The following is a 24,915-nucleotide window of genomic DNA, read 5'->3' as shown; positions in this document are numbered from 1 at the left end:
ACATTATCTGATGAAAAGTCCATAGATTGTTCTATAGAACTGGGCATTCTATAGAATGTCTAACAGAAATTCTATAGACATTATCCTTTATCTGCTGAAAGTTCTATAGATTGTTCCATGGAATAAAATTCTATAAAATGGCAGCAGCGCTATCACCATAGCATTGATTAATCTCATTAAGTTGATTCACCAGACTTGAGCTTGTTTTTTGAACAATGCAGGATGTCTCCCTCAATTATGAAAATGTTAATTTTGTATCATTCAAAATTGTGAGGTGTCATTTCAAGGCGGACACCCAGAACTTCGGCAGACTTTATTTTTAAAAGTATATTTATTCCAATAAATCAATTTATTTTTATTTTTAGAGTTTTTGAGTTATCTATAAGTAAAAAGTGTGAATATTTTCGTAACTTACTTTTTTATGTGATAAAATTAATTTTATTGGACTTCCAACATAAATTGATTTAGCAAAACTCAGTTCAAAGGTTTAAATCAGACCTAAAACGTCAGGACCCGCCCACGTACCTGCATGCAGCTGTGGAAGAACAAGCCCAGACACGTTTCTTCACGGAGCCCAATAGGAAAACACTTTACCGAACTCATGTAAGTAACAATTTATATTGTTAAAAGTCAGTATTTGCCAGGATTTAAATGTATACATTTTCAAAAGCATGGTTCAATGTTATATTTAGTTTACTACTTTTCCCGCCGTAACATTACAACCCCCCCCCCCCAAACACGATAGATAGAACTGCTCTCGTTTTGTTATAAAATAACAAAACTGTTTTAAGGCTGCAATCACAACCAAATTCATGTATAGTTGGTAATAATCGCGTTGTATCAATGTTTCTCATATCCGACACTAATAAGTGCGAATATGTTTCAAATCAACTTTTTTTTTTAAATTATTTATTTTTCCCCTTCGCGCTTGCCGTAGTTGCAAAGCAGATTTTGCGGGCAGTTTGAGTTGGTGATGGCGGCCACAACGTCCATGTTGACTTCACTCGCTCTTTCTAAGCTGCTCAAGTCACGTCGGAGTTCATTGACGGTAACTTTGTTGGCTTAAACATCACATTTAGGTTTAGGGTCTTCTAGGCGCGATGCGAGACGTCACAAGCGGGCTAACGTTGAGCCAAACAGCAGCTTCGAGGCACGGGCGGAAATGGTGAGCTAGCAAAACTAGCCTCATTTATTATTATTATTATTATTATTATTATCATCCCTCCATTGTTTGTAACGTCAGGCTTGTGTGATCACACAGAGAAGGAGTTTGGCCCCCAGTCAGGTCGCCAAACGGAAGCAAGGGGAGGATGATCATCGAGACGAAATATAGTATATTAACCACGAGCGGTTCTCGAGAGAAGATGAATGGAGAAAATTGGGACAGTGATGAAGAAGTCCAAGTTCCATGGCCACTCAACAAAGCAGGAGGAAGGAAGCAGTCACAAACCAAATACGTGGCAAGAATTCTGAGATTTGGTGGTAATTAATAAACAGTTGAAAACTTTTCAATTCAATTCAGTAAAAAGTATACGTTTTACCAGAAGTACATATAAATATAGATATATTTAATATAGATATATTTAATGTACTTCTGATTTTACACCTTGAACTTTCGACTTTGTTTATGTAAAGTTAAATTTAATTAATATAATTTTTTTTCTTCCATGATTGATAGTAATTTCTCATCAGTGCAGCCCTGGTATACTGAATGTTTCAATCTGCAATGCTGAGGTGATTGTCATGATAGTACAGACTTAACCTTGACAATTTTTTAATATGGCTGTAAGCCTGTAAATAAGGGAAAGTAAGGTGAAATGTGTTTCTCGCTGAGGTGAATTTCTGAATCATCAGAACTGTAGGTATACCAAAGTAATTTAGTGATAACAATCTGCTGCTGAAATGTATGACTAACTGTACAGTTTAATTTAGCTTAATGTGGCACATATTTGTTTTTACACAGAAGACACACGTGAACTGACGCCATATTTGAAAGCCGCTCAGTTTGGCAAGGATGTACCCCTTACTGGTGATTTGGAATATGGCAGAGGCAAGAGAAACAAACAGCCAAAGTCTTGGTCATCAGACAGTGAGAGCAAGGATGAAAGTGTTGAGGAGACTCTATCTGACAGACAGCAGGTACTTTTATTTCAGCGGTGTTGTCGCGATATGACCGAAATAGTGTTGAAAGCGACGTTAAACGTTAATTCACTCACTCACTATTTCAGTGGTGTTTCAACTGTGTGAGGTTTTGTAGGATTCAATCCCATACTTTTGAAGTACCTTGTCAGTTTTTCTTTATCATAAAAGTTAATCAAATCATGTTTCATTGTAGGCTTTAAAGTTATTGAATATTTTGATTCAATTCGACCAACTCAGACAGAATAATATTCAAGACAAATTGAGGTGTTGACAGACTTTCTGCATGTACTCGAAAATCTATCATTTCTGCAAACATATTTCTTCACTTCAATGGCATATAAAAGAACTGAACACGTTTTCTTGTTAATCTTGATTTTTCAGAAGAAAAAGAGGAAAGTAAGCCGTACAGCTGTGGGATATGATGCTCGGGCACAATTGAAGGCCCAACTTGCTGCTGTGAGTACCGTATTTTCCGCACTATAAGGCGCACCTAAAAACCACACATTTTCTCAAAAGCTGACAGTGCGCCTTATAACCCGGTGCGCTTTATATATGGATAAATATTAAGATTCATTTTCATAAAGTTTAGGTCTCGCAACTACGGTAAACAGCCGCCATCTTTTTTCCCCGTAGAAGAAGCGCGCGGTGCATGCTGGGATATGTGACGTTTCATTTCCATTTGTGTGTTTATGTAAAGACCCCAAAATGGCTCCTATTAAGTGTGTTGTCTGTCTAATTATAAATAATGCAGACGAGGCGTGTTAACTGAGTTCTCAACGTTTTCTCACAGCGTGCTCATAACCACATTCGAACTCCCAGCATACAACAACGCTTCTCAGGGCTACCGCGCATGCTCGTAACTATCGTTGCATGCTGGGTAGTGTAGTTGTTATATTTGCTAGCTCATAACAGCACATTGAGAGACACGCTTACGCGCTTAATTCAATACTCGCCGTCATTCCGGGTGGATTGACAAAAGACCTCCAGCCGCTAGATATTGGTGTCAACAGGGCATTCGAAGCTAGACTGCTAACTGCGTGGGAACAATGGAGGACAGAAGGCGAACACACCTTCACTAAGACGAGGAGGCAGCGCCAGACGACGCCAACATCTGCCAGTGGATCGTAAATTTGCCCAACTTTTCACTTCGGACACCGAAGACGAAGGATTTACGAATGAAGAATAACTTCAGAAAGTAAGCGCTATGTTTATTTTGTGTGTTGTGACATTAACGTTCGAGCAACATTATGTTGCTATTGCTCTGCACTATTTTGAATTTTACTATGTTTGTGATTGCACATTTGCGTACATTTTGGGAGTGAACAGAGTTGTTAGAACGCTGGTTTTTAATATATTATTAAAGTTTGACTGACCTATCTGACTGCTTTTTTGACATTCCCTTTAGCGCAGCGTAGGCGCGGCTTATAGTCCGGGGCGGCTTATTGGTGGACAAAGTTATGAAATATGCCATTCATTGAAGGTGCGGCTAATAATCCGGTGCGCCTTATAGTGCGGAAAATACGGTACATGAATAGAATAGAATAGGATTTTATTGGTTAATCAAAGCACCCTCTCGAGGCAAACAATCACAAGTGCCTAGCATTCATTTGAAATCGAGGACGTAAAAATTGCATCCCTGGCAACTGGTTTAAAACACAAGTTTATACTTTTACTTATATGAAAATAACACTACAAATACCGTATTTTCCGCACCTTCAATGAATGGCATATTTCATAACTTTGTCCACCAATAAGCCGCCCCGGACTATAAGCCGCGCCTACGCTGCGCTAAAGGGAATGTCAAAAAAACAGTCAGATAGGTCAGTCAAACTTTAATAATATATTAAAAACCAGCGTTCTAACAACTCTGTTCACTCCCAAAATGTACGCAAATGTGCAATCACAAACATAGTAAAATTCAAAATAGTGCAGAGCAATAGCAACATAATGTTGCTCGAACGTTAATGTCACAACACACAAAATAAACATAGCGCTTACTTTCTGAAGTTATTCTTCATTCGTAAATCCTTCGTCTTCGGTGTCCGAAGTGAAAAGTTGGGCAAATTTACGATCCACTGGCAGATGTTGGCGTCGTCTGGCGCTGCCTCCTCGTCTTAGTGAAGGTGTGTTCGCCTTCTGTCCTCCATTGTTCCCACGCAGTTAGCAGTCTAGCTTCGAATGCCCTGTTGACACCAATATCTAGCGGCTGGAGGTCTTTTGTCAATCCACCCGGAATGACGGCGAGTATTGAATTAAGCGCGTAAGCGTGTCTCTCAATGTGATGTTATGAGCTAGCAAATATAACAACTACACTACCCAGCATGCAACGATAGTTACGAGCATGCGCGGTAGCCCTGAGAAGCGTTGTATGCTGGCAGTTAGAATGTGGTTATGAGCACGCTGTGAGAAAACGTTGAGAACTCAGTTAACACGCCTCGTCTGCATTATTTATAATTAGACAGACAACACACTTAATAGGAGCCATTTTGGGGTCTTTACATAAACACACAAATGGAAATGAAACGTCACATATCCCAGCATGCACCGCGCGCTTCTTCTACGGGGAAAAAAGATGGCGGCTGTTTACCGTAGTTGCGAGACCTAAACTTTATGAAAATGAATCTTAATATTTATCCATATATAAAGCGCACCGGGTTATAAGGCGCACTGTCAGCTTTTGAGAAAATTTGTGGTTTTTAGGTGCGCCTTATAGTGCGGAAAATACGGTACCTGATGAACAGTGCCTACTGTGTGAATGGCTTACTGCTACATGTACATGTAGCATATTCAAATTAATGTGCCTACAAGGTTGCTTATACATGTAAAACTTATATGGTGCTGTCAGGGCCGTATCCAGGACAAATTGCTTCCGGAAAACATATGAGCGCCCAAATTAATCATAATACAAATTATTTCATTTGATTTACTATTTTGACATTTTCAGCTGGGAAGAACTTCACCGAAAGATACATGTACAGAAATGGAATCCCTGAAGAAGGAAGTCCTCCAGTTGAGAGAGGAAAACAAATCCCTTCGAGATGCATTGAGGGTTGTTGAAGGTAGGTTTTCTTATTCTAGAAGTATGTTATTGTAATTATCATAGGTTGATGGAAAATATGCTTACATGTCGATGTATGAAATAACTTTCTTATTACTGTATTTTCATCTAACTTTGGCCTACGGGTATTGTCGTCATGTACGGCTGTCCATCCGTCACCGCAATATTTACAGAATCGTTTCATGTACGGAAACCAAACTTGTTACATCTATTTATCTTAGTGTAACAAGAAGCCTATCGAAAATGAGTCGTCTCGGACAATATTTTCCAGAGTTATGCCCCTTTTTTCCAATAAAAATCCATTTATGATTTGGGATAATTTCAGAACTGTTGCATATACAACATCCTAAGTTGTGATGTCCTCCCCTCTAAATAAGGGGAGGACATATGGTACTTGTTTGTTTGTCTGTCTGTCCGTCCGTTTTTGTGTGTTTCTCTTATATTAGCAAGAGTTACGTCCCTTCCTTCTTGATATTTTGTCTCAGCTGGATATCTGATTAATACTTGACCGACAAATATTAAATCTTCGCGTGGTCAGGATGAATTAATATATATGGTTATATATATTTTTCATCTTTGATTGCTTCCTTACCATGTTTCCCTTGACTTGAACAAGATTCCTATCAAAATACCCTTACATTATGATAGCTGGGGTTAGAGCCGAGCGGTTTGGATATCGCCAGCTTCATGTTATTAATGTATTTTTTTTTTATTGTGTCTGCATCACAATGTACTTTTTTCTATTAAAGGACTTCCTGGCCTGCTAATGAAGATGGACGACTTATCACGTCAGGCAACAATACTATCAGCTCGACGTCCTGCTGTCGCTCTGCCAGAGAGGAGCTGGCCAACAGCAGCTTGACAGGAAAAAAATCCAATGCTTTTAAGGATAAGCATGAGAAACCAAAACTGGATGACAAGAAAGTGTCTGCTATTATTGGTGAGTATAAGTTAAATCAATCTGATTAAAACCATATCCACATCAGGGAAGTGGATCTGACCCTTTTCCTATCTCCAAGTCGTTCCGTGATCGTTTGGCATGAAGTATAGATATCCATAGCTTCCAGTCTGCTTGGTCCATGAATTGACTGCGAGATGTTCGTTTTGACAGATTTATAGGCATGGGTGGTCACATTAGCTTTGATCTCGTCGGAAACCAACATCAAGTGACAAAGCAAAAACCGCAGCGCACGGATATCTACACCTTTTTCTCGTTTGATATCTTATATCGGCATTCTCCGCCTTACTATTTAACAACTAGCGTCGGGAATTTCCGTGAGTTCTGCTGCAAGTTGAGAAGTGAACGACTTTTAGATAGGGAATGTGTCAGATCCCCTTCCCGATGTGGATATGGTTTCAATCAGATTGAAGTTAAATATTTTTATTAGAATTCTATTAATGCACTTTCGTGATTGTTCGAACGCCATTGGGGACACCCATCAAGTACACAACAAGATTCACAAGAAAGTGAAATCCTGAAAATAATTTGAAAAATATTTCACACACTGAATGGATTTTCTATATAGCTAATGAATAGTGTACATGCACTGTCAGAATTTGATACAGATTTGTTGCAGTTCGTAAAGCCTGGCATGATTGCACCACATATGATTTTGTGTGCGTCAAGCAGTGCAAGTGCCTTACAGCATAGAAACGCGTGATATGCAATGTATGCAGTGTGTTGACTATCCATTGCATTGATTAAATGATAGACATCACTCTCTTTATCGAGCTGAAAAATGCCATAGTGTAACTCATTGCATGACAGCTAGTGTCTTGGTGTCTGCAGACACTAATTCTGGTATATTTTATTGATCTTTCAGATTTTGTGAAGAAGCTCCATCCCTCAAGTGAAGCAAATGTGATAAAGAAAATCATTGGAGTGAAACTGAACATTGCGCAGAAAATGGGAAAAAAAGAAGGCCTCAGAAACAAATTCTGCTGGACGTCTAGCCGTCTCTAACAGTCGGGGAAGCGCGGTGATCATGTTGATTTATGCTGCTGACATTTATTTATTACGTCAAGATTTGAGTTACATGTATATAATAAATACAAGTCAACATTCATTCAACTGCAATATTTGTCTTTCTCCATTGCCAGTGTTAGACCACAGATTTTGTAGAATGCCTGCCCAATCATTTCTACATCATTCTGAACCGTATTCCACAGAAAGCCATTCCATAGGAGCCTGTTCTATAGAACTACTCTTTAGAACTTTCTTCTATAGCACTATTCTTTAGAGGAGATCTATAGAACCATTCTTTAGAACCCTGTTCTATAGAACCATTCTTTAGAACCCTGTTCTATAGAACCATTCTTTAGAACCCTGTTCTATAGAACCATTCTTTAGAATCCTGTTCTATAGAACTTCGGTCCTAAAGTTCATTAGAAATTCTATAGAGATATTCTTTAGAAATTCTATAGAACTTCGGTCCTAAAGTTCATTAGAAATTCTATAGAGATATTCTTTAGAAATTCTATAGAACATTTTTTGCAGGGTAAACTAACACCCTCCCCGGATTGTTGTTAATAATCAAATGTAAACAATCAAATGCAGATATTTTTCTTATACCTTCTGATCTCTCTCTCTCTCTCTATGTCCACTACTTGCTGTACATATCCTACCAAGTCAGACCGACACTGTTTCAATATCCATTTCTCTGTTCTCAATTGTTGATGACTGATGATAACAACCAAACCTAACCCCCCCACCCCACCCCGAATTGTAAATAATGTAAATCATTCAATGTATACACCCTGATGATTATCTTGTGTGATGACTGTATTATGATGATAGTATATATGATAGTATATATCTGTATCATGAATCAATTTAAGTGGACCCCGACTTAAACAAGTTGAAAAACTTATTCGGGTATTACCATTTAGTGGTCAATTGTACGAAATATGTACTTCACTGTGCAACCTACTAATAAAAGTCTCAATCAATCAATCATGTAAACAGTTTTTGTATGCTCTATGAAAATATTTCATATATTAAAAACAATCGTACTTCACGGAAATTTGTTTGTTGCAGTTATGTCCAGTCTCAATTAACCGTGATGAACAAGGGACGACTGTGAAAACCGGAAATTCCGGACAATAAGCCGCTACCTTGTTCCTATGCTGTGAACCCTGCCGCTTATAAAACAGTGCGGCTAATTTATAGATTTTTCTTTGCCGACGGCCATAAAGCAAATAGTTTTCATTAAACACAAGCAAAGACACTTAAATTGTGTTTTATTGTTTGTGCTACGGCGCCATCTTTTGGATAAGTTCCCTGAATTGCAGGTGCAGCTGGGTGAATGCCTAGTGTTTCCTGCTGCTTAAAGCTTTGAACCAGAAGTAAAAGTGCCGTTTTGACTTTTAATCGTCCATAGCGTTTCTACTCGAATAGATTCTTCATTCATCACTCCACGCAACGTTTGTAAGTTTTACAATGAAACTCAAATTATTCATATTTACTAAACCCTCCCATGTGTGACGTCTGTAGGAGTGTTTTCATGCATATTTGCCCGTGCTACAATAATGTAATGCAGCTAGCGTTGTTAGCATTAGCTAATATGCTATCACGTTTACGAGTGCCTGCGTTAGAGTTATTAACGTATGATGGCATTCTTTTTGTATTGTTTCAGTTTCACAAATTCCTCAGTAAATTCACTAAAACGTCACCGTGGAGTTAATGAGTCTGTTTAGCTGATTGGAGAGCTAGTTTCCACAGCTAGTGTGTCCATGACGATGACTTCTGTTTTGTTTGATCAGCCGTTTTACTGCCGTGTTAAAGACACCGTTTAGAAACATCTAAGGTACGTAAATAAACATTTAAAAAACATTTTTGTGTAAATAACTAATTTATTTATTTATTCTATTTAGAGTGTGCGCTTTATAATCTGTAAAATACGGTAAATAAAATGTAATTCAACACTTAATCTAGCGACTGTAGTGTGACTATTTCAACTTTTTCCTCAGTACATTACATATTTTCTCTCTTTTTTTCTAACATCCTTTCTTTTGTTTTTCGATCCATTTTATCTCCACAATGTGCTGAAAACTGGCACTTTGAAAACCCCTGACTAAGGTGATCTTAACCAGGGGTGTCAAACTAATTTTAGATCGGGGGCCACATGGAGAAAAATCTACTCCCACGTGGGCCGGACTGGTAAAATCACGGCACGATAACTTAAAAATAAAGACAACTTCAGATTGTTTTCTTTGTTTAGTAATAGAACAAGCACATTCTGAAAATGAACAAATCATAATGTTGTTGTTTTTTTACCCTTACATGTTGCGGTTAAATAAATTCCATCTTTATTTGTCGTAATTTATACTTTCTGAATAAATTATGTGATAATGTTCATCAGTTGGTGTTAATTGTAGATCTATCAAGATTAAAAAAAATAATATCAAAATCAAATTACAGGATGTTATTTATGTAGTTTACTCATTTTCCTCGACTGGTGCACTAACATCATGTGGTTTATTTTTTTTGTACATATGTAGCATCATCTATACAAATACAACAAATTGCTATTGTGACATCTAGTGGACAAATTTAGAACAGCAGTTTCTTTCATTCAAAAATGTCTGCTCATTTTTATACTGAGCAAACTCATCTCGCGGGCCAGATAAAACCTGTTCGTACGTTTGACACCCCTGACCTAAACTGAACCACTGAATAGATGATAATGCTAATAAGTTAAAGTTAAGTTAAGTTAAAGTACCAATGATTGTCACACACACACACACACACTAGGTGTGGTGAAATTTGTCCTCTGCAGTTGACCCATCTCCTTGTTCACCCCCTGGGAGGTGAGGGGAGCAGTGAGCAGCAGTAGCCGCGCTCGGGAATCATTTTTGGTGATTTAACCCCCAATTTCAACCCTTGATGCTGAATGCCAAGCAGGGAGGTAATGGGTCCCATTTTTATAGTCTTTGGTATGACTCGGCCGGGGTTTGAACTCACGACCTACCGATCTCAGGGCGGACACTCTAACCACAAGGCCACTGAGCAGGTCATAATAATAAATTAAATAATAAATAATAATAATAAATAATAAATCATAATAATAATTAACTCGGAAACAAGCAGTTTTGGAGTCGAATTCATGTAAGATTCCATTCACGACTAACATTTATTCATTTAGCAGTCCATCTTGCAAAGTGACCTATTTAAGTCTTTTTACTACCACTTAAAGGCCTATTTAACCTCTCTTTGAATCATTAGAATATCTTGCACCACAACAAATGTCTCCCTCCCCATCTTTTTAGACTCTCTCCCTGCCTTCTTCCTTGTTAGGGCGAATTTATTAGCATAGCTTTTGTTATTCAGATGAATTTCATTAAACTCTGAACAAACCCTGCCTCACAAGCACAGCCCTTTGATCTTCATTTCCATCCTCCAGACACTAAACAGCGCCAATGGATGCTCGCAATCCAGCGAACCTCCCATGCAGCCACTTCCACGTTGACAGTTCATGGTGTAATGCGGTTGTGTTGTACGTTAGCAATGATCAAGTTGTTACTTTGCGACATATTTCTGATTAATAAAAAAAAATGGGGCCAGAGCGCAGCACGGCAGGGATCAAACCTCATTATCATATCCAGATCAACTTTTGCAAGCCCTCTGGAATAAGAAAACATTTGAAGCACCAAAAAAAATAAAAAATGTGCCTAGTGGTGAAGTAAACTCCTGATTATTATCACAAACTACTAACTAATAGTTTGTATCTCCTTTAAAAAAACAAGAGTTTGTGTAAAAATAATGCAACCAAGCAAGGAGAGTACTCAACAGCAGGGCCTTTTTGGGGGAGGGGTAGCTTGGTAGTTAGTGTTTTGGGCGTTTTCCCGACTGGCGGCCCATATTAGCGAGCTTCAAAGGCTCGATACAGCAGGATGTCTGCCCAGTGCAGAAGTGTACAGTATTTGTGTCCATAAATTGTTTGTAGCTAGGGACTACCGACAACTTCTGATAGAATTATGGCGTCTGTTTTTTTTTTACGTAGGTGATAAATCAATCAATCATTGTATTGTAATCCTACATCAGAGATATATTTTAATACAGTGGAACCTGGATTTACGAACCCCTATAATTGCAAACTATTCGGTTTACGAACTTTTAGATAGAGCCAAATATGTCTGTGTGTGTGAACGCTTCACTCATTCATCTGGAGTCCGGTTGGCAGCCATTTTGTGCTTTTTTGTATTGAAGAGACTGAGGCTTTGTACCACAGCATGTTTTTAATTGTGATGAGAACGGACTTTCCCGGAAAAATATACCAAAGCAGACTTATTTCACGGCAAAGGAGAAGCACACCTCTCGTTCAGTGGCTCCTATCCTCTTCCAGCCTTACTTTTTAAAATATTTATTATTTTAGCAATATGGTTGTTACAGTAGGAAGGGGATTCATTTGGCCACGTTTGTCACAGTTTACCTGACGCATGAAACGTGACCAATTGGATTGGGGAGGGGTGCACTATCCACTTTAACCACCAGATGGCAGTAGAGTGTTTAATATCTTAAAATGTGTTTTGTGGCAATTCGAACTTTGATCACAGTGTCAGGCGATTTCCATCATTTTCAGCAGGCTGCATTGCAAAATGATTAATCCCCCACCCACTTCCTCTCACGTGATATCCACCCAGGAATGGGGCCATAGAAGCCCTCCCCTACTGTAAAGGGACTTATGTGTGTGTGTGCGTGAGTTGTTTTAGCTTTTTGATAAAAAAGACAGTTGATTAATCACCTCCTTGTTACGTATGCAGTACTTTACAGCACTTTATATTGTGTTCAAAGTGTATAAACCCTGACTAAACCTTTTGTCGAGTTTGGGACTCATTATTCATATTCACATTTATTTGCTTCACTATACAAACTTTCTGATTTACGAACCCTGTTCAAGAACCACTTAAGTTCGTAAATCGAGGTTCCACTGGAAATTGTTTCTAGAAAGCTAAAGACCATGGGCTTTTCCTTTCTAGAGAACCAGCATTCTCCACAGTGGACATTTGATTTTGGTAAAAAAATGTTGTCCGAGTGACAGGAGCTGGTCAAAGATCATCTCTATTACATCACTCTGGTGTTTTTAAGAATTTGATGACGTCCGCAGTAACCTACCACATAGCGAAGGACATACACTATTTGATTTCCTATTATGCAGCTCATTTTTATTTGACAGTTATTGAAATATCTTGTGTGACATCATGCACAAAAGTGCACTTTATTTGTTTTTGAACTATTGTAGTGGCTTTCTGTACAAAAAGTGCACTTTAATTTAGTGTTGTTTTGATATGTCATCTTAGTGACATCATGCACAAAAGTGCACACATAGCTTGTTTTAAAATGTCTCTGACAATCTTGCACTTTCTGTTTGGAAATGACATGAATGTTTGTGCCACTGCTTAATAACTGTTTAATAAATACAATTTTGGTAAATTGACTTAGTTGTGATTTCCCTCTCTGCATGAAAGTTTAAAATGAGCATATATTAATGCAGTATGAACAAGAATGTTTTAATGTAGACACATAGAATCATCATACTGCTGTGATTATATGTATCAAGTATTCATTCAAGGCTAAGGCAAAATATCGAGATATATATCGTGTATCGAGACATATTAAATAAAATATTGAGATATTAAAAAAAGGCCATATCGCCCAGACCTACCTTGAACATAACTTTATCCAATGGCACAACAAATAAATGTATTATATTTTAATCTTTCTTCCATCACGTTAAATGCTGTGTGTGAACACATAATGTTCATGCTTGTTTTTTGTCAAACAATCCTAGTATTAATATTTGACAACATTTATTTTTACCTGAACTTTTACAGGGTTTGTGCAGGTATCAGCAAATCTAATTTAATTATTTTTAATGCCTTTTTTATTACAACTTAAAACACATTTGATGCCCATGTCCTACTGCAGATCATTATTGTATATAATCAAAAGCACACAATAGTCTGTATGGACAAAATTGTAACTATTTGTCAATGATAGTGTTGATTAGTTGAAAAGTTTACATTAACTGTGGCCAAATTAATTAGTAATAGTAATCATCCATCCATCCATCCATCTTCTTCCGCTTATCCGAGGTCGGGTCGCGGGGGAAGCAGCCTAAGCAGGGAAGCCCAGAAATTCCCTCTCCCCAGCCACTTCGTCCAGCTCCTCCCGGGGGATCCCGAGGCGTTCCCGGGCCAGCCGGGAGACATAGTCTTCCCAACGTGTCCTGGGTCTTCCTCGTGGCCTCCTACCGGTCGGACGTGCCCTAAACAACTCCCTAGGGAGGCGCTTGGGTGGCATCCTGACTAGATGCCCGAACCACCTCATCTGGCTCCTCTCGATGTGGAGGAGCAGCGGCTTTACTTTGAGCTCCCCCCGGATGACAGAGCTTCTCACCCTATCTCTAAGGGAGAGCCCCGCCACCCGGCGGAGGAAACTCATTTCGGCCGCTTGTACCCGTGATCTTGTCCTTTCGGTCATAACCCAAAGCTCATGACCATAGGTGAGGATGGGAACGTAGATCGACCGGTAAATTGAGAGCTTTGCCTTCCGGCTTAGCTCCTTCTTCACCACAACGGATCGATACAGCGTCCGCATTACTGAAGACGCCGTACCGATCCGCCTGTCGATCTCACGATCCACTCTTCCCTCACTCGTGAACAAGACTCCGAGGTACTTGAACTCCTCCACTTGGGGCAAGATCTCCTCCCCAACCCGGAGATGGCACTCCACCCTTTTCCGGGCGAGAACCATGGACTCGGACTTGGAGGTGCTGATTCTCATCCCAGTCGCTTCACACTCAGCTGCGAACCGATCCAGTGAGAGCTGAAGATCCTGGCTAGATGAAGCCATCAGGACCACATCATCTGCAAAAAGCAGAGACCTAATCCTGCAGCCACCAAACCGAATCCCCTCAACGCCTTGACTGCGCCTAGAAATTCTGTCCATAAAAGTTATGAACAGAATCGGTGACAAAGGGCAGCCTTGGCGGAGTCCAACCCTCACCGGAAACGTGTCCGACTTACTGCCGGCAATGCGAACCAAGCTCTGACACTGATCATAAAGGGAGCGGACCGCCACAATCAGACAGTCCGAAACCCCATATTCTCTGAGCACTCCCCACAGGACTTCCCGAGGGACACGGTCGAATGCCTTCTCCAAGTCCACAAAGCACATGTAGACTGGTTGGGCAAACTCCCATGCACCCTCAAGGACCCTGCCGAGAGTATAGAGCTGGTCCACAGTTCCACGACCAGGACGAAAACCACACTGTTCCTCCTGAATCCGAGGTTCGACTATCCGGCGTAGCCTCCTCTCCAGTACACCTGAATAGACCTTACCGGGAAGGCTGAGGAGTGTGATCCCACGATAGTTAGAACACACCCTCCGGTTCTAACTAACCGGAGGGTTAGTTAGAACCGGAGGGTGTATACTATAATAGTAATCATAGTATATATTAATAAAAAGTGACCCTTTCAAAAGCAATAAACATTTTTCAATACTGTAGTATTTTTTTGCCATTGTAATTAGAAGGTCAATAAATTATCCTAAATAGGTAAACAAACCTAAAAATATAATGGACTCTCAATTGCTGTTAGCAAACATTGCATGTCAATAAATATTGAACATCTCTACAACGTTTTAAAAAGTAAATAAATACAAATAAATAAAATACAAAAATTCATAAAATAAAATAACATTCAAAAGAAAGAAGTGCAGTTTTTTCCCCCAGTTGGAAAAACTGTGCCGGGTGGTTTGTTTTGTTGTCTTTTTTGTTGCCAAAGCCATCACGGCGTACTTGCTTGTGCGTCGTGCTGACTGGCTCATGTTGCTCATTCTGTTGTGAAGATAAAATAATCCCACACATTTGGCTTTACAATCAATCATGCAGTATCATCTTTTTTAGTCTTAACTTTTGTTTGCTTCTCACTCGCGAGTCGCAACTAGCGAGGAGATGTCCGTGTGTTCTGTGCGCAAGCTCTCGGTCACGCCTGCTCAAACCGAAACAAAGATTGTGCATGACTGACAAGAGGTTTCGCGAGGCCCGGGCCGATATTCCATAAATCGATTGACCGACGATAAATGAAAATGAAAGTCGGTAAGTTTTCCAGCATCGCTAAATCGCCATTTGCATGATTCAAGAGCATACACGCTTTTTGTCGCTTTTAGCGGCCGCACACGTTTTTACCACGGCGGAATGAAAAGAAGGGGGTGAATTATCTTGTCCTTAATTTGGTCTCATAAAAATATTGGCAATAATATAGTTTTTCGGCAATAATTGGTAGGTCAATATATCATCAAGCAAAATTTGTTATCGGCCCAGGTCTAGGTTTCAATCTGTTCATTTAATTCTACAGTCAAATAAACATGCTCAAATGCAGGGAGCGATGCACAGAGTGAACCCTCTTGAATCCACTTTGAAAGCCAGAGACAAAGAAAAGAAACACACAGACTTAGCAATTTATCGATGCCAGCAAAGTTATCAAGTTTATTGTCATTTGCCCTTCAATGATACATTTTTAATGCCTCTGGACATCAAATTTAATGTTTTTTTTAATTCAATTCAAGGCCTCAACTTTCGCAAAATCCATTTCATCACTTTTAATGCTTTTTATCGACCTGTTTTATGGCGTTGTATTTTATAACCGACAGGCTTAAATTGAAAAAAAAAAATAGTATAGTATACTAGTATAGTATCGCGGTACTAATGAATTAAAAACGGTACTATACTCCGTTTGAAAAATAGGGTTCCCCATTTTTTTTAATTTGATGGCACGTCATGACATTGCTGGTTTTATGAGAATAGGAGCATGTTCAGCAGCACGCACACACGGAGTACTTACAAGCAGACACAGTGTGCAGACAGAAAAGGGAGAACAGACGCATTTTGGTCTAAAAACTAAAGATAAAGGTGAAGTTATAACACTGAAATGCCCTCAGGAAGAGGTGCTTTAAGACATGGCGACCTAGTTAGCGGCTAACATACATCCATCGTCGGCAGTGTTTTAGCTACTTCTAAATCACTAATCCTGGCCTCCATGGCGACAAATAAAGTACGTTTCTTACAAGTATCACCGCTAACAAAAGATTGCACCCCTGAATGTAAACAAATGCCATGGGTGGATCTACACCTGACATCCACTGTAATGATACCAAGTAGAAGAGTGTATCTAGTCGATACTACTATGATTACATCGATATTTTTTTATCGTCACAAAACCATTTTTCCTTTTTAAAAAAAATTATATTATGTTTATGAACTTAGAACATGACTTTGAATATGACCAATGTATGATCCTGTTACTACTTGGTATCGGATCAATACTCAAATTTGTGGTCTCATCCAAAACTAATGTAAAGTATCAAACAACAGAAGAATAAGTGATTACTACATTTTAACAGAAGTGTAGATAGAACATGTTAAAACAGAAAATAAGCAGATATTAACAGTAAATGAACAAGTAGATTAATACTCAATTTTTACAGTTTTTCCCTCATAATGTTGACAAAATAAAAGAATGATAAATGACACAATATGTTACTGCATACGTCAGCAGACTAATTAGGAGTCACTGTTTGCTTACTTACTAATAAAAGACAAGTTGTCTAGTATGTTCACTATTTTATTTAAGGACAAAATTGTTCTTCGATTGCAATAATAAACATATGTTTAATGTACCCTAAGATTTTTTTGCTAAAATAAATCTGATAGACATATTTTTGTGGTTCCCTTTATTTAGAAAGTACTGAAAAGTATCGAAATACATTTTGGTACCGGTACCAAAATATTGGTATCAGGACAACCCTGACCCCTAGTGGTTGTGGCCCTAAACTACGGCATAGAGTGTTTTTGCCACGGGCCAGCCCTGTCTTGAGTGGAGCCAGGGAGTACCACAAAATCAGAATAATTGTTTTGAACCAGACCAACATGGATATTTTGCTGCTTGTGAAAAATAAAGTTCTAACGATGCGACAAATGAAGAAAAAGAAAAGTTGCCAATGCAATGCAGGGGAGGACAACAAGAGATAGGAAAAACAGAGCAGCACACCAGGCGAGACACGGGTGGGGTGCAGTGGGTAGTGTTGGGGGGTACATGCGCTTTTAGTTACCTTACTGGATCTTTTCCAGCTCCTTCTCAAAAGCATGGTCTGTAGATGAGACAAAGCGGTTACAGAGTGCCCCCCCCCCCCTGTAATGTCAGAGGTTAAAGGGACTGTGATGTAAGGTGTTCAAGTGGTAGTGGTGACCCGGTGAAAAAGGGGTGGGGTTAGATCAGAAGACTTTAGTGAGGCGTTGGTTAGTCATGCACGTGAAAAAGGCAGGAAGGACTCGCCTTGTGTGGTCTTTTACAACATGCACACACACCTACACTTAGGGTCTGTTTTATTCCATTTGGACACACTCTCTTCTAAAATACCTCGACCGACAATTAGTCAGAACTACAGGTGGGAATCTTTGGCCACCTCACCATTCCATTCGGACTTGATTATTGGTGCATCTTTAATCGATGGATATTGATGCAGTTTTACATGTCTTTTTGTTTCACTAAATAAGCGGTTATCTTTTAAAAACAGTGCATTTGTAATAAGACATTCCCATCACATTTATTAAACACATGAAATGTGTGCAAAACTGGAACATAAGTGCCCTCAAATAAAGGATGGTCGGATCTCCCATCGAGGTGTCTCGCTGCAGTCAGCCAAATTATGACTTTATTCACAATAAATATATTGACTATCGATGTTTACAAATCCATTTTATAATCGTTCATGTCTGAATTGCCATGCATCGAAAAATCTATTATTTTCCCCACCTGTAGTCAAACCCACAGAGAAAGGTGACCTATACTATATTGCCAAATATTAGGCCACCTGCCTTGACTCACATATGAACTTGAAGTGCCATCCCATTCCTAACCCATAGGGTTCAATATGATGTCGGTCCACCTTTTGCAGCTATTACAGCTTCAACTCTTCTGGGAAGGCTGTCCACAAGGTTGCGTAGTGTGTTTATAGGAATTTTCCACCATTCTTCCAAAAGCGCATTGGTGAGGTCACACACTGATGTTGGTCGAGAAGGCCTGGCTCTCAGTCTCCGTTCTAATTCATCCCAAAAGTGTTCTATCGGGTTCAGGTCAGGACTCTGTGCAGGCCAGTCAAGTTTATCCACACCAACTCTGTCAGCCACGTCTTTATGGACCTTGCTTTGTGCACTGATGCACAGTCATGTTGGAAGAGGAAGGTGCCCGCTCCAAACTGTTCCCACAAGGTTGGGAGCATGGAATTGTCCAAAATGTTTTGGTATTCTGGAGAATTCAAAGTTCCTATCACTGGAACTAAGGGGCCAAGCCCAACTCCTGAAAAACAACCCTACATCATAATTCCTCCTCCACCAAATTTCACACTCGGCACAATGCAGTCCAAAATGTAGCGTTCTCCTGGCAACCTCCAAACCCAGACTCGTCCATCAGATTTCCAGATGGAAAAGCGTGATTCATCACTCCAGAGAATGCGTCTCTAGAGTCCAGTGGCGACGTGCTTTACACCACTAAAGCCGACGCTTTGCATTGGACATGGTGATGTATGGCTTAGATGCAGCTGCTCCGCCATGGAAACCCATTCCATGAAGCTCTCTGCGTACTGTACATGGGCTAATTGGAAGGTCACATGAAGTTTGGAGCTCTGTAGCAACTGACTGTGCAGAAAGTCGGCGACCTCTTTGCACTATGCGTTGACCCCTCTCTGTCAGTTTACGTGGCCTACCACTTGGTGGCTGAGTTGGTCCCAAACTCTTCCATCCATCCATCCATCTTCTTCCGCTTATCCGAGGTCGGGTCGCGGGGGCAGCAGCCTAAGCAGGGAAGCCCAGACTTCCCTCTCCCCAGCCACTTCGTCCAGCTCCTCCCGGGGGATCCTGAGGCGTTCCCAGGCCAGCCGGGAGACATAGTCTTCCCAACGTGTCCTGGGTCTTCCTCGTGGCCTCCTACCGGTCGGACATGCCCTAAACACCTCCTTAGGGAGGCGCTCGGGTGGCATCCTGACCAGATGCCCGAACCACCTCATCTGGCTCCTCTCGATGTGGAGGAGCAGCGGCTTTACTTTGAGCTCCCCCCGGATGACAGAGCTTCTCACCCTATCTCTAAGGGAGAGCCCCGCCACCCGGCAGAGGAAACTCATTTCGGCCGCTTGTACCCGTGATCTTCTCCTTTCGGTCATAACCCAAAGCTCATGACCATAGGTGAGGATGGGAACGTAGATCGACCGGTAAATTGAGAGCTTTGCCTTCCGGCTCAGCTCCTTCTTCACCACAACGGATCGATACAGCGTCCGCATTACTGAAGACGCCGCAACGATCCGCCTGTCGATCTCACGATCCACTCTTCCCTCACTCGTGAACAAGACTCCGAGGTACTTGAACTCCTCCACTTGGGGCAAGATCTCCTCCCCAACCCGGAGATGGCACTCCACCCTTTTCCGGGCGAGAACCATGGACTCGGACTTGGAGGTGCTGATTCTATCCCAGTCGCTTCACACTCAGCTGCGAACCGATCCAGTGAGAGCTGAAGATCCTGGCCAGATGAAGCCATCAGGACCAAATCATCTGCAAAAAGCAGAGACCTAATCCTGCAGCCACCAAACCGGATCCCCTCAACGCCTTGACTGCGCCTAGAAATTCTGTCCATAAAAGTTATGAACAGAATCGGTGACAAAGGGCAGCCTTGGCGGAGTCCAACCCTCACCGGAAACGTGTCCGACTTACTGCCGGCAATGCGAACCAAGCTCTGACACTGATCATACAGGGAGCGGACCGCCACAATCACAGTCCGAAACCCCATACTCTCTGAGCACTCCCCACAGGACTTCCCGAGGGACACGGTCGAATGCCTTCTCCAAGTCCACAAAGCACATGTAGACTGGTTGGGCAAACTCCCATGCACCCTCAAGGACCCTGCCGAGAGTATAGAGCTGGTCCACAGTTCCACGACCAGGACGAAAACCACACTGTTCCTTCTGAATCCGAGGTTCGACTATCCGGCGTAGCCTCCTCTCCAGTACACCTGAATAGACCTTACCGGGAAGGCTGAGGAGTGTGATCCCACGATAGTTAGAACACACCCTCCGGTTCCCCTTTTTAAAGAGAGGAACCACCACCCCGGTCTGCCAATCCAGAGGTACTGCCCCCGATGTCCACGCGATGCTGCAGAGTCTTGTCAACCAAGACAGCCCTACAGCATCCAGTGCCTTAAGGAACTCCGGCCGGATCTCATCCACCCCCGGGGCCTTGCCACCGAGGAGCTTTTTAACTACCTCAGCAACCTCAGCCCCTGAAATAGGAGAGCCCACCACAGATTCCCCAGGCACTGCTTCCTTATAGGAAGACGTGTTGGTGGGATTGAGGAGGTCTTCGAAGTATTCCCTCCACCGATCCACAACTTCCGCAGTCGAGGTCAGCAGAACACCATCCGCACCATACACGGTGTTGGTAGTGCACTGCTTCCCCTTCCTGAGGCGGCGGATGGTGGTCCAGAATCGCTTCGAAGCCGTCCGGAAGTCGTTTTCCATGGCTTCCCCGAACTCCTCCCATGTCCGAGTTTTTGCCTCCGCGACCGCTGAAGCCGCACACCTGTACCTGTCCGCTGCCTCAGGAGTCCCATGAGCCAAAAGAACCCGATAGGACTCCTTCTTCAGCTTGACGGCATCCCTCACCGCCGGTGTCCACCAACGGGTTCTAGGATTACCGCCACGACAGGCACCAACTACCTTGCGGCCACAGCTCCAATCAGCCGCCTCGACAATAGAGGTGCGGAACATGGTCTACTCGGACTCAATGTCCAGCACCTCCCTCGTGACATGTTCAAAGTTCTTCCGGAGGTGGGAATTGAAACTCTCTCTGACAGGAGACTCTGCCAGACGTTCCCAGCAAACCCTCACAATGCGTTTGGGTCTGCCAGGTCTGTCCGGCATCCTCCCCCACCATCGCAGCCAACTCACCACCAGGTGGTGATCGGTAGAAAGCTCCGCCCCTCTCTTCACCCGAGTGTCCAAAACATGAGGCCGCAAATCCGATGAGACAACTACAAAGTCGATCATAGAACTGCGGCCTAGGGTGTCCTGGTGCCAAGTGCACATATGGACACCCTTATGCTTGAACATGGTGTTCGTTATGGACAATCCGTGACGGGCACAAAAGTCCAATAACAAAACACCACTTGGGTTCAGATCCGGGCGGCCATTCTTCCCAATCACGCCTCTCCAGGTTTCACTGTCGTTGCCAATATGAGCGTTGAAGTCCCCCAGTAGAACGAGGGAATCACCCGGGGGAGCACTCTCAAGTACTCCTTCGAGTGAATCCAAAAAGGGTGGGTACTCTGAGCTGCTGTTTGGCGCGTAAGCGCAAACAACAGTCAGGACCCGTCCCCCCACCCGAAGGCGGAGGGAAGCTACCCTCTCGTCCACCGGGTTGAACTCCAACATGCAGGCTCTGAGACAACAAGAATTGCCACCCCAGCCCGTCGCCTCTCACTGCTGGCAACGCCAGAGTGGAAGAGAGTCCAGCCCCTCTCGAGAGAACTGGTTCCAGAGCCCTTGCTGTGCGTCGAGGTGAGTCCGACTATATCCGACCGGAACTTCTCTACCTCGCGCACTAGCTCAGGCTCCTTCCCCCCCAGCGAGGTGACGTTCCACGTCCCAAGAGCTAGCTTCTGTAGCCGAGGATCGGACCGCCAAGTGCCCTGCCTTCGGCTACCGCCCAGCTCACATTGCACCCGACCTCTATGGCCCCTGCTATGGGTGGTGAGCCCATTGGAGGGGGGACCCACGTTGCCTCTTCGGGCTGTGCCCGGCCGGGCCCCATGGGGACAGGCCCGGCCACCAGGCGCTCGCCATCGTGCCCCAACTCCGGGCCTGGCTCCGGAGGGGGGCCCCGGTGACCCGCGTCCGGGCGAGGGAAATCTGAGTCTCGGTTCTTGCATTTCCATAGAAGTCTTCGAGCTGCTCTTTGTCTGATCCCTCACCTAGGACCTGTTTGTCTTGGGAGACCCTACCAGGGGGCATGGAAGCCCCCGGACAACATAGCTCCTAGGATCATTGGGACACGCAAACTCCTCTACCACGTTAAGGTGGCAGCTCAGAGAGGAGGCCGCAGTCGGCTCTTACACCGACTGCGGCGTGTTCTCCCAAACTCTTCCATTTTCTTATAATAAAGCTGACAGTTGACTTTGGAATATTTAGGAGCGAGGAAATTTCACGACTGGATTTGTTGCACAGGTGGCATCCTATGGCAGTTCCATGCTGGAAATCACTGAGCTCTTGAGAGGGGCCCATTCTTTCACAAATGTTTGTAGAAACAGTCTCCATGTCTAAGTGCTTGATTTTATACACCTGTGGTCGTGCCAAGTGATTAGGACACCTGATTCTGATCATTTGGATGGGTGGCCAAATACTTTTGGCGATATAGTGTATGTCCATATCCAGGATTGTTTACAATCAACTATTGCTTTATTTTAGCACTAGAAAGTGAAACGTCAAAGCTGTAGGAGGTTGCATTGAACATGTAAATACATGCACACAAAATTATTTGTATTATTTATGTTTTCAATGTAAATAACATACTATTTGGAGGTGTCCTTTTACAAATTCAACAGATCCAAAATGTGCAGCCTTGTACTCATTTCAGTCACAGCTGGACAGATCCAAAATGGTGCTTAACCTAAATAGACTTTATTTGTTCTGTCAAGTGTGGACTCTCCCAAGTAAATAAGCAGCAAAATTAAGACATCAGATCAAACGGAATAAAGTATTTCCCCCATGACTCCGCCTTGTTCTGGGTCGAGCGTGCAGGGGTCCAATTAGACCGACAAATAATTGAGCAGAAATAACTGCGACTCACGCATCGAGTTGGAAGAAGAGACCTCGGCGCTCTTTGAACATGGAACTTTTACACCAACATATTTATGACGTTTGTGTTTGTGCAAGAACGCTTGCTGAGTTGAAGCGTTTCCAGAAACGGAGCATGAATGGAGCCAGAACTTCCAGGTCAATACACAAAAACTGAAAGGAAAAACAAGAACTTTTTTTTTTTTTCTTACCGCGTCTCTCATGTCTCCATCTCGGGGCGATAAAGTGACGGATATTTCCAGGCTGCCGAGGTTATGTTCCGGATAATGTGGGTCACTGAGGTCCAGGGAGACGTCCAGCATCCTGCAGGGAGGACATTAGGTTCACTAAAATGCCACAGTGAGCTATGGTCTTACTCGCTAGAGCATTAGCTCACAGCTAGAGATCGACATGAGTTTGTGTTTCCAATCGTTGGAAGGAAGACAATGAGTGTGAAGGACAGTGCTGAGAAGAAGAAATGGACGATAGTCATTGAATTAGAGAAATAAATCATCAAAAACATGACCGAGCGAAGCAATTGGGGCGAATGACGCACCGTGCAGACTCAGAATGAGTCGATAACGCCAGCCAAGGACGTTAAAATAATATCTAAAGGGTGGAAATGTATCCAAGAAAATATGGAGAAGCTGCTGATGGTGTGTTTGACAGAGATAGAGGCTCACTAAATTACTTCATAAAACCATTGTATTGTATTTATACAATACTCGGATCTAGAAGTATGTTTACATGTTAAAATTGTGCTTTTTGGGGGGGCCAAAAACCGATTAAATTGATTTCCATTGGCCACGGCAATTTGTGATACAAGCGTTTTGAATTAAGAGCTCCGTCTTAGAACCAATTGAGCTTGTAAACTGTACAAGAAATAACAGATTATAGCAGGGTCTTTCAAAGTGTGGGTGGGCCTCTGAATGATTTCTGTTTCAGTTAAAGGAGCCATATGTAATAATTTCATGCCACGTCATCATTAAATGGCCCTGATATGTCAAAATGCATTAATAAATCATCTTCTTTTCCAGTACCTCTTTAACTGATAACAGTAGTTTAGCTCATATGCTAATTACAGCCCCGAAATCTTGTTATTGTTTTCATTTCGAAGCCCTCGTTACGTAACTTATTCATGACAAAGCCAGGAACAAAATCAGGATTTGTATCAGGGATGCCTTTAAAGTTAAAGTTAAAGTTAAAGTTAAAGTACCAATGATTGTCACACACACACTAGGTGTGGCGAGATTATTCTCTGCATTTGACCCATCACCCTTGATCACCCCCTGGGAGGTGAGGGGAGCAGTGGGCAGCAGCGGTGGCCGCGCCCGGGAATCATTTTGGTGATTTAACCCCCAATTCCAACCCTTGATGCTGAGTGCCAAGCAGGGAGGTAATGGGTCCCATTTTTTTTATAGTCTTTGGTATGACTCGGCCGGGGTTTGAACTCACAACCTACCGATCTCAGGGCGGACACTCTAACCACTAGGCCACTGAAAGATGGTGATCTGATGACAAACTTGCTAATTTCCTCCTTGATAGGTAAGTCAGGCATTTACCTTTTCTTATTACTTGTAATAAATGGAAATGGACATTTGGTATGTAAACTATATTGTCCAATACATTCTATGATCTTGTCTAACAAAGCTAGTATGTTCCTGCAAAAAAGGCTTAGTGAGATGGTGCTTAGCTCCTCGTGTAATGCTTAACATGCTAGCCCGGTCAATGACACATCGACATACAGGCGAACGGGGGGAAATATATGCCCGTTAGCCTGTATGTCGATGTCTCATCCAGCTGACAGGGCAAAATATATTTTGGACATATATGGATA

The 24,915-nt window shown here is 42.2% G+C and overlaps 2 protein-coding genes across 9 annotated transcripts in view; one reads left to right on the top strand and one right to left on the bottom strand.

Annotated features, from left to right (window-relative positions):
• The window catches only part of mctp1a (multiple C2 domains, transmembrane 1a), a 502,786-nt gene that overhangs the window by 304,448 nt on the left and 173,423 nt on the right, over positions 1-24,915 (bottom strand). For 6 of the 7 annotated variants that reach the window (XR_009817879.1, XR_009817880.1, XM_061986604.1 and 3 more), the window contains exons 5-6: positions 23,291-23,402; positions 17,313-17,351 (exon numbers count right to left, since the gene is read on the bottom strand). Coding sequence is in view for 5 of the 7 variants with exons in the window: in XM_061986604.1 (XP_061842588.1) it covers positions 17,313-17,351; positions 23,291-23,402 (151 nt within the window). In the remaining 2 variants the exon portion in view is untranslated. The remainder of the gene's footprint in view (positions 1-17,312; positions 17,352-23,290; positions 23,403-24,915) is intronic. The other variant, XM_061986608.1, reaches the window with a different exon arrangement.
• On the top strand, positions 25-7,631 carry LOC133623369 (uncharacterized). 2 transcript variants are annotated; one of them, XR_009817881.2, is made up of 8 exons: positions 25-603; positions 1,080-1,165; positions 1,262-1,482; positions 1,964-2,139; positions 2,524-2,598; positions 5,087-5,201; positions 5,950-6,140; positions 7,024-7,631. XR_009817881.2 is itself a non-coding variant. In XM_061986611.2 (7 exons), exons 3-7 carry the CDS (start codon positions 1,311-1,313, stop codon positions 6,060-6,062), a joined length of 651 nt encoding a protein of 216 aa, XP_061842595.1. In that variant the 5' UTR covers positions 25-603; positions 1,080-1,165; positions 1,262-1,310; the 3' UTR covers positions 6,063-6,230. The 2 variants fall into 2 exon arrangements, 1 of the variants encoding a protein (XP_061842595.1); XM_061986611.2 differs by lacking the exon at positions 7,024-7,631 and having other exon boundaries at positions 5,950-6,230.

Source organism: Nerophis lumbriciformis, linkage group LG12, assembly GCF_033978685.3.
Source record: "Nerophis lumbriciformis linkage group LG12, RoL_Nlum_v2.1, whole genome shotgun sequence".
Lineage (NCBI taxonomy): Eukaryota > Metazoa > Chordata > Actinopteri > Syngnathiformes > Syngnathidae > Nerophis > Nerophis lumbriciformis.
The sequence above is the reverse complement of the archived record's forward strand: the minus strand, read 5'-3'. Positions and strand labels throughout refer to the sequence as shown.

What these genes read in the sequence shown, in the direction of transcription:
- LOC133623369 (XM_061986611.2), top strand. Translation starts at nt 1,311, where the DNA reads ATGATCATCGAGACGAAATATAGTATATTAACCACGAGCGGTTCTCGA. An exon ending in AAGAATTCTGAGATTTGGTG is followed by an intron (nt 1,483 to 1,963) that starts GTAATTAATAAA and finishes GTTTTTACACAG; the next exon opens with AAGACACACGTGAACTGACG. An exon ending in TGAAGGCCCAACTTGCTGCT is followed by an intron (nt 2,599 to 5,086) that starts GTGAGTACCGTA and finishes TGACATTTTCAG; the next exon opens with CTGGGAAGAACTTCACCGAA.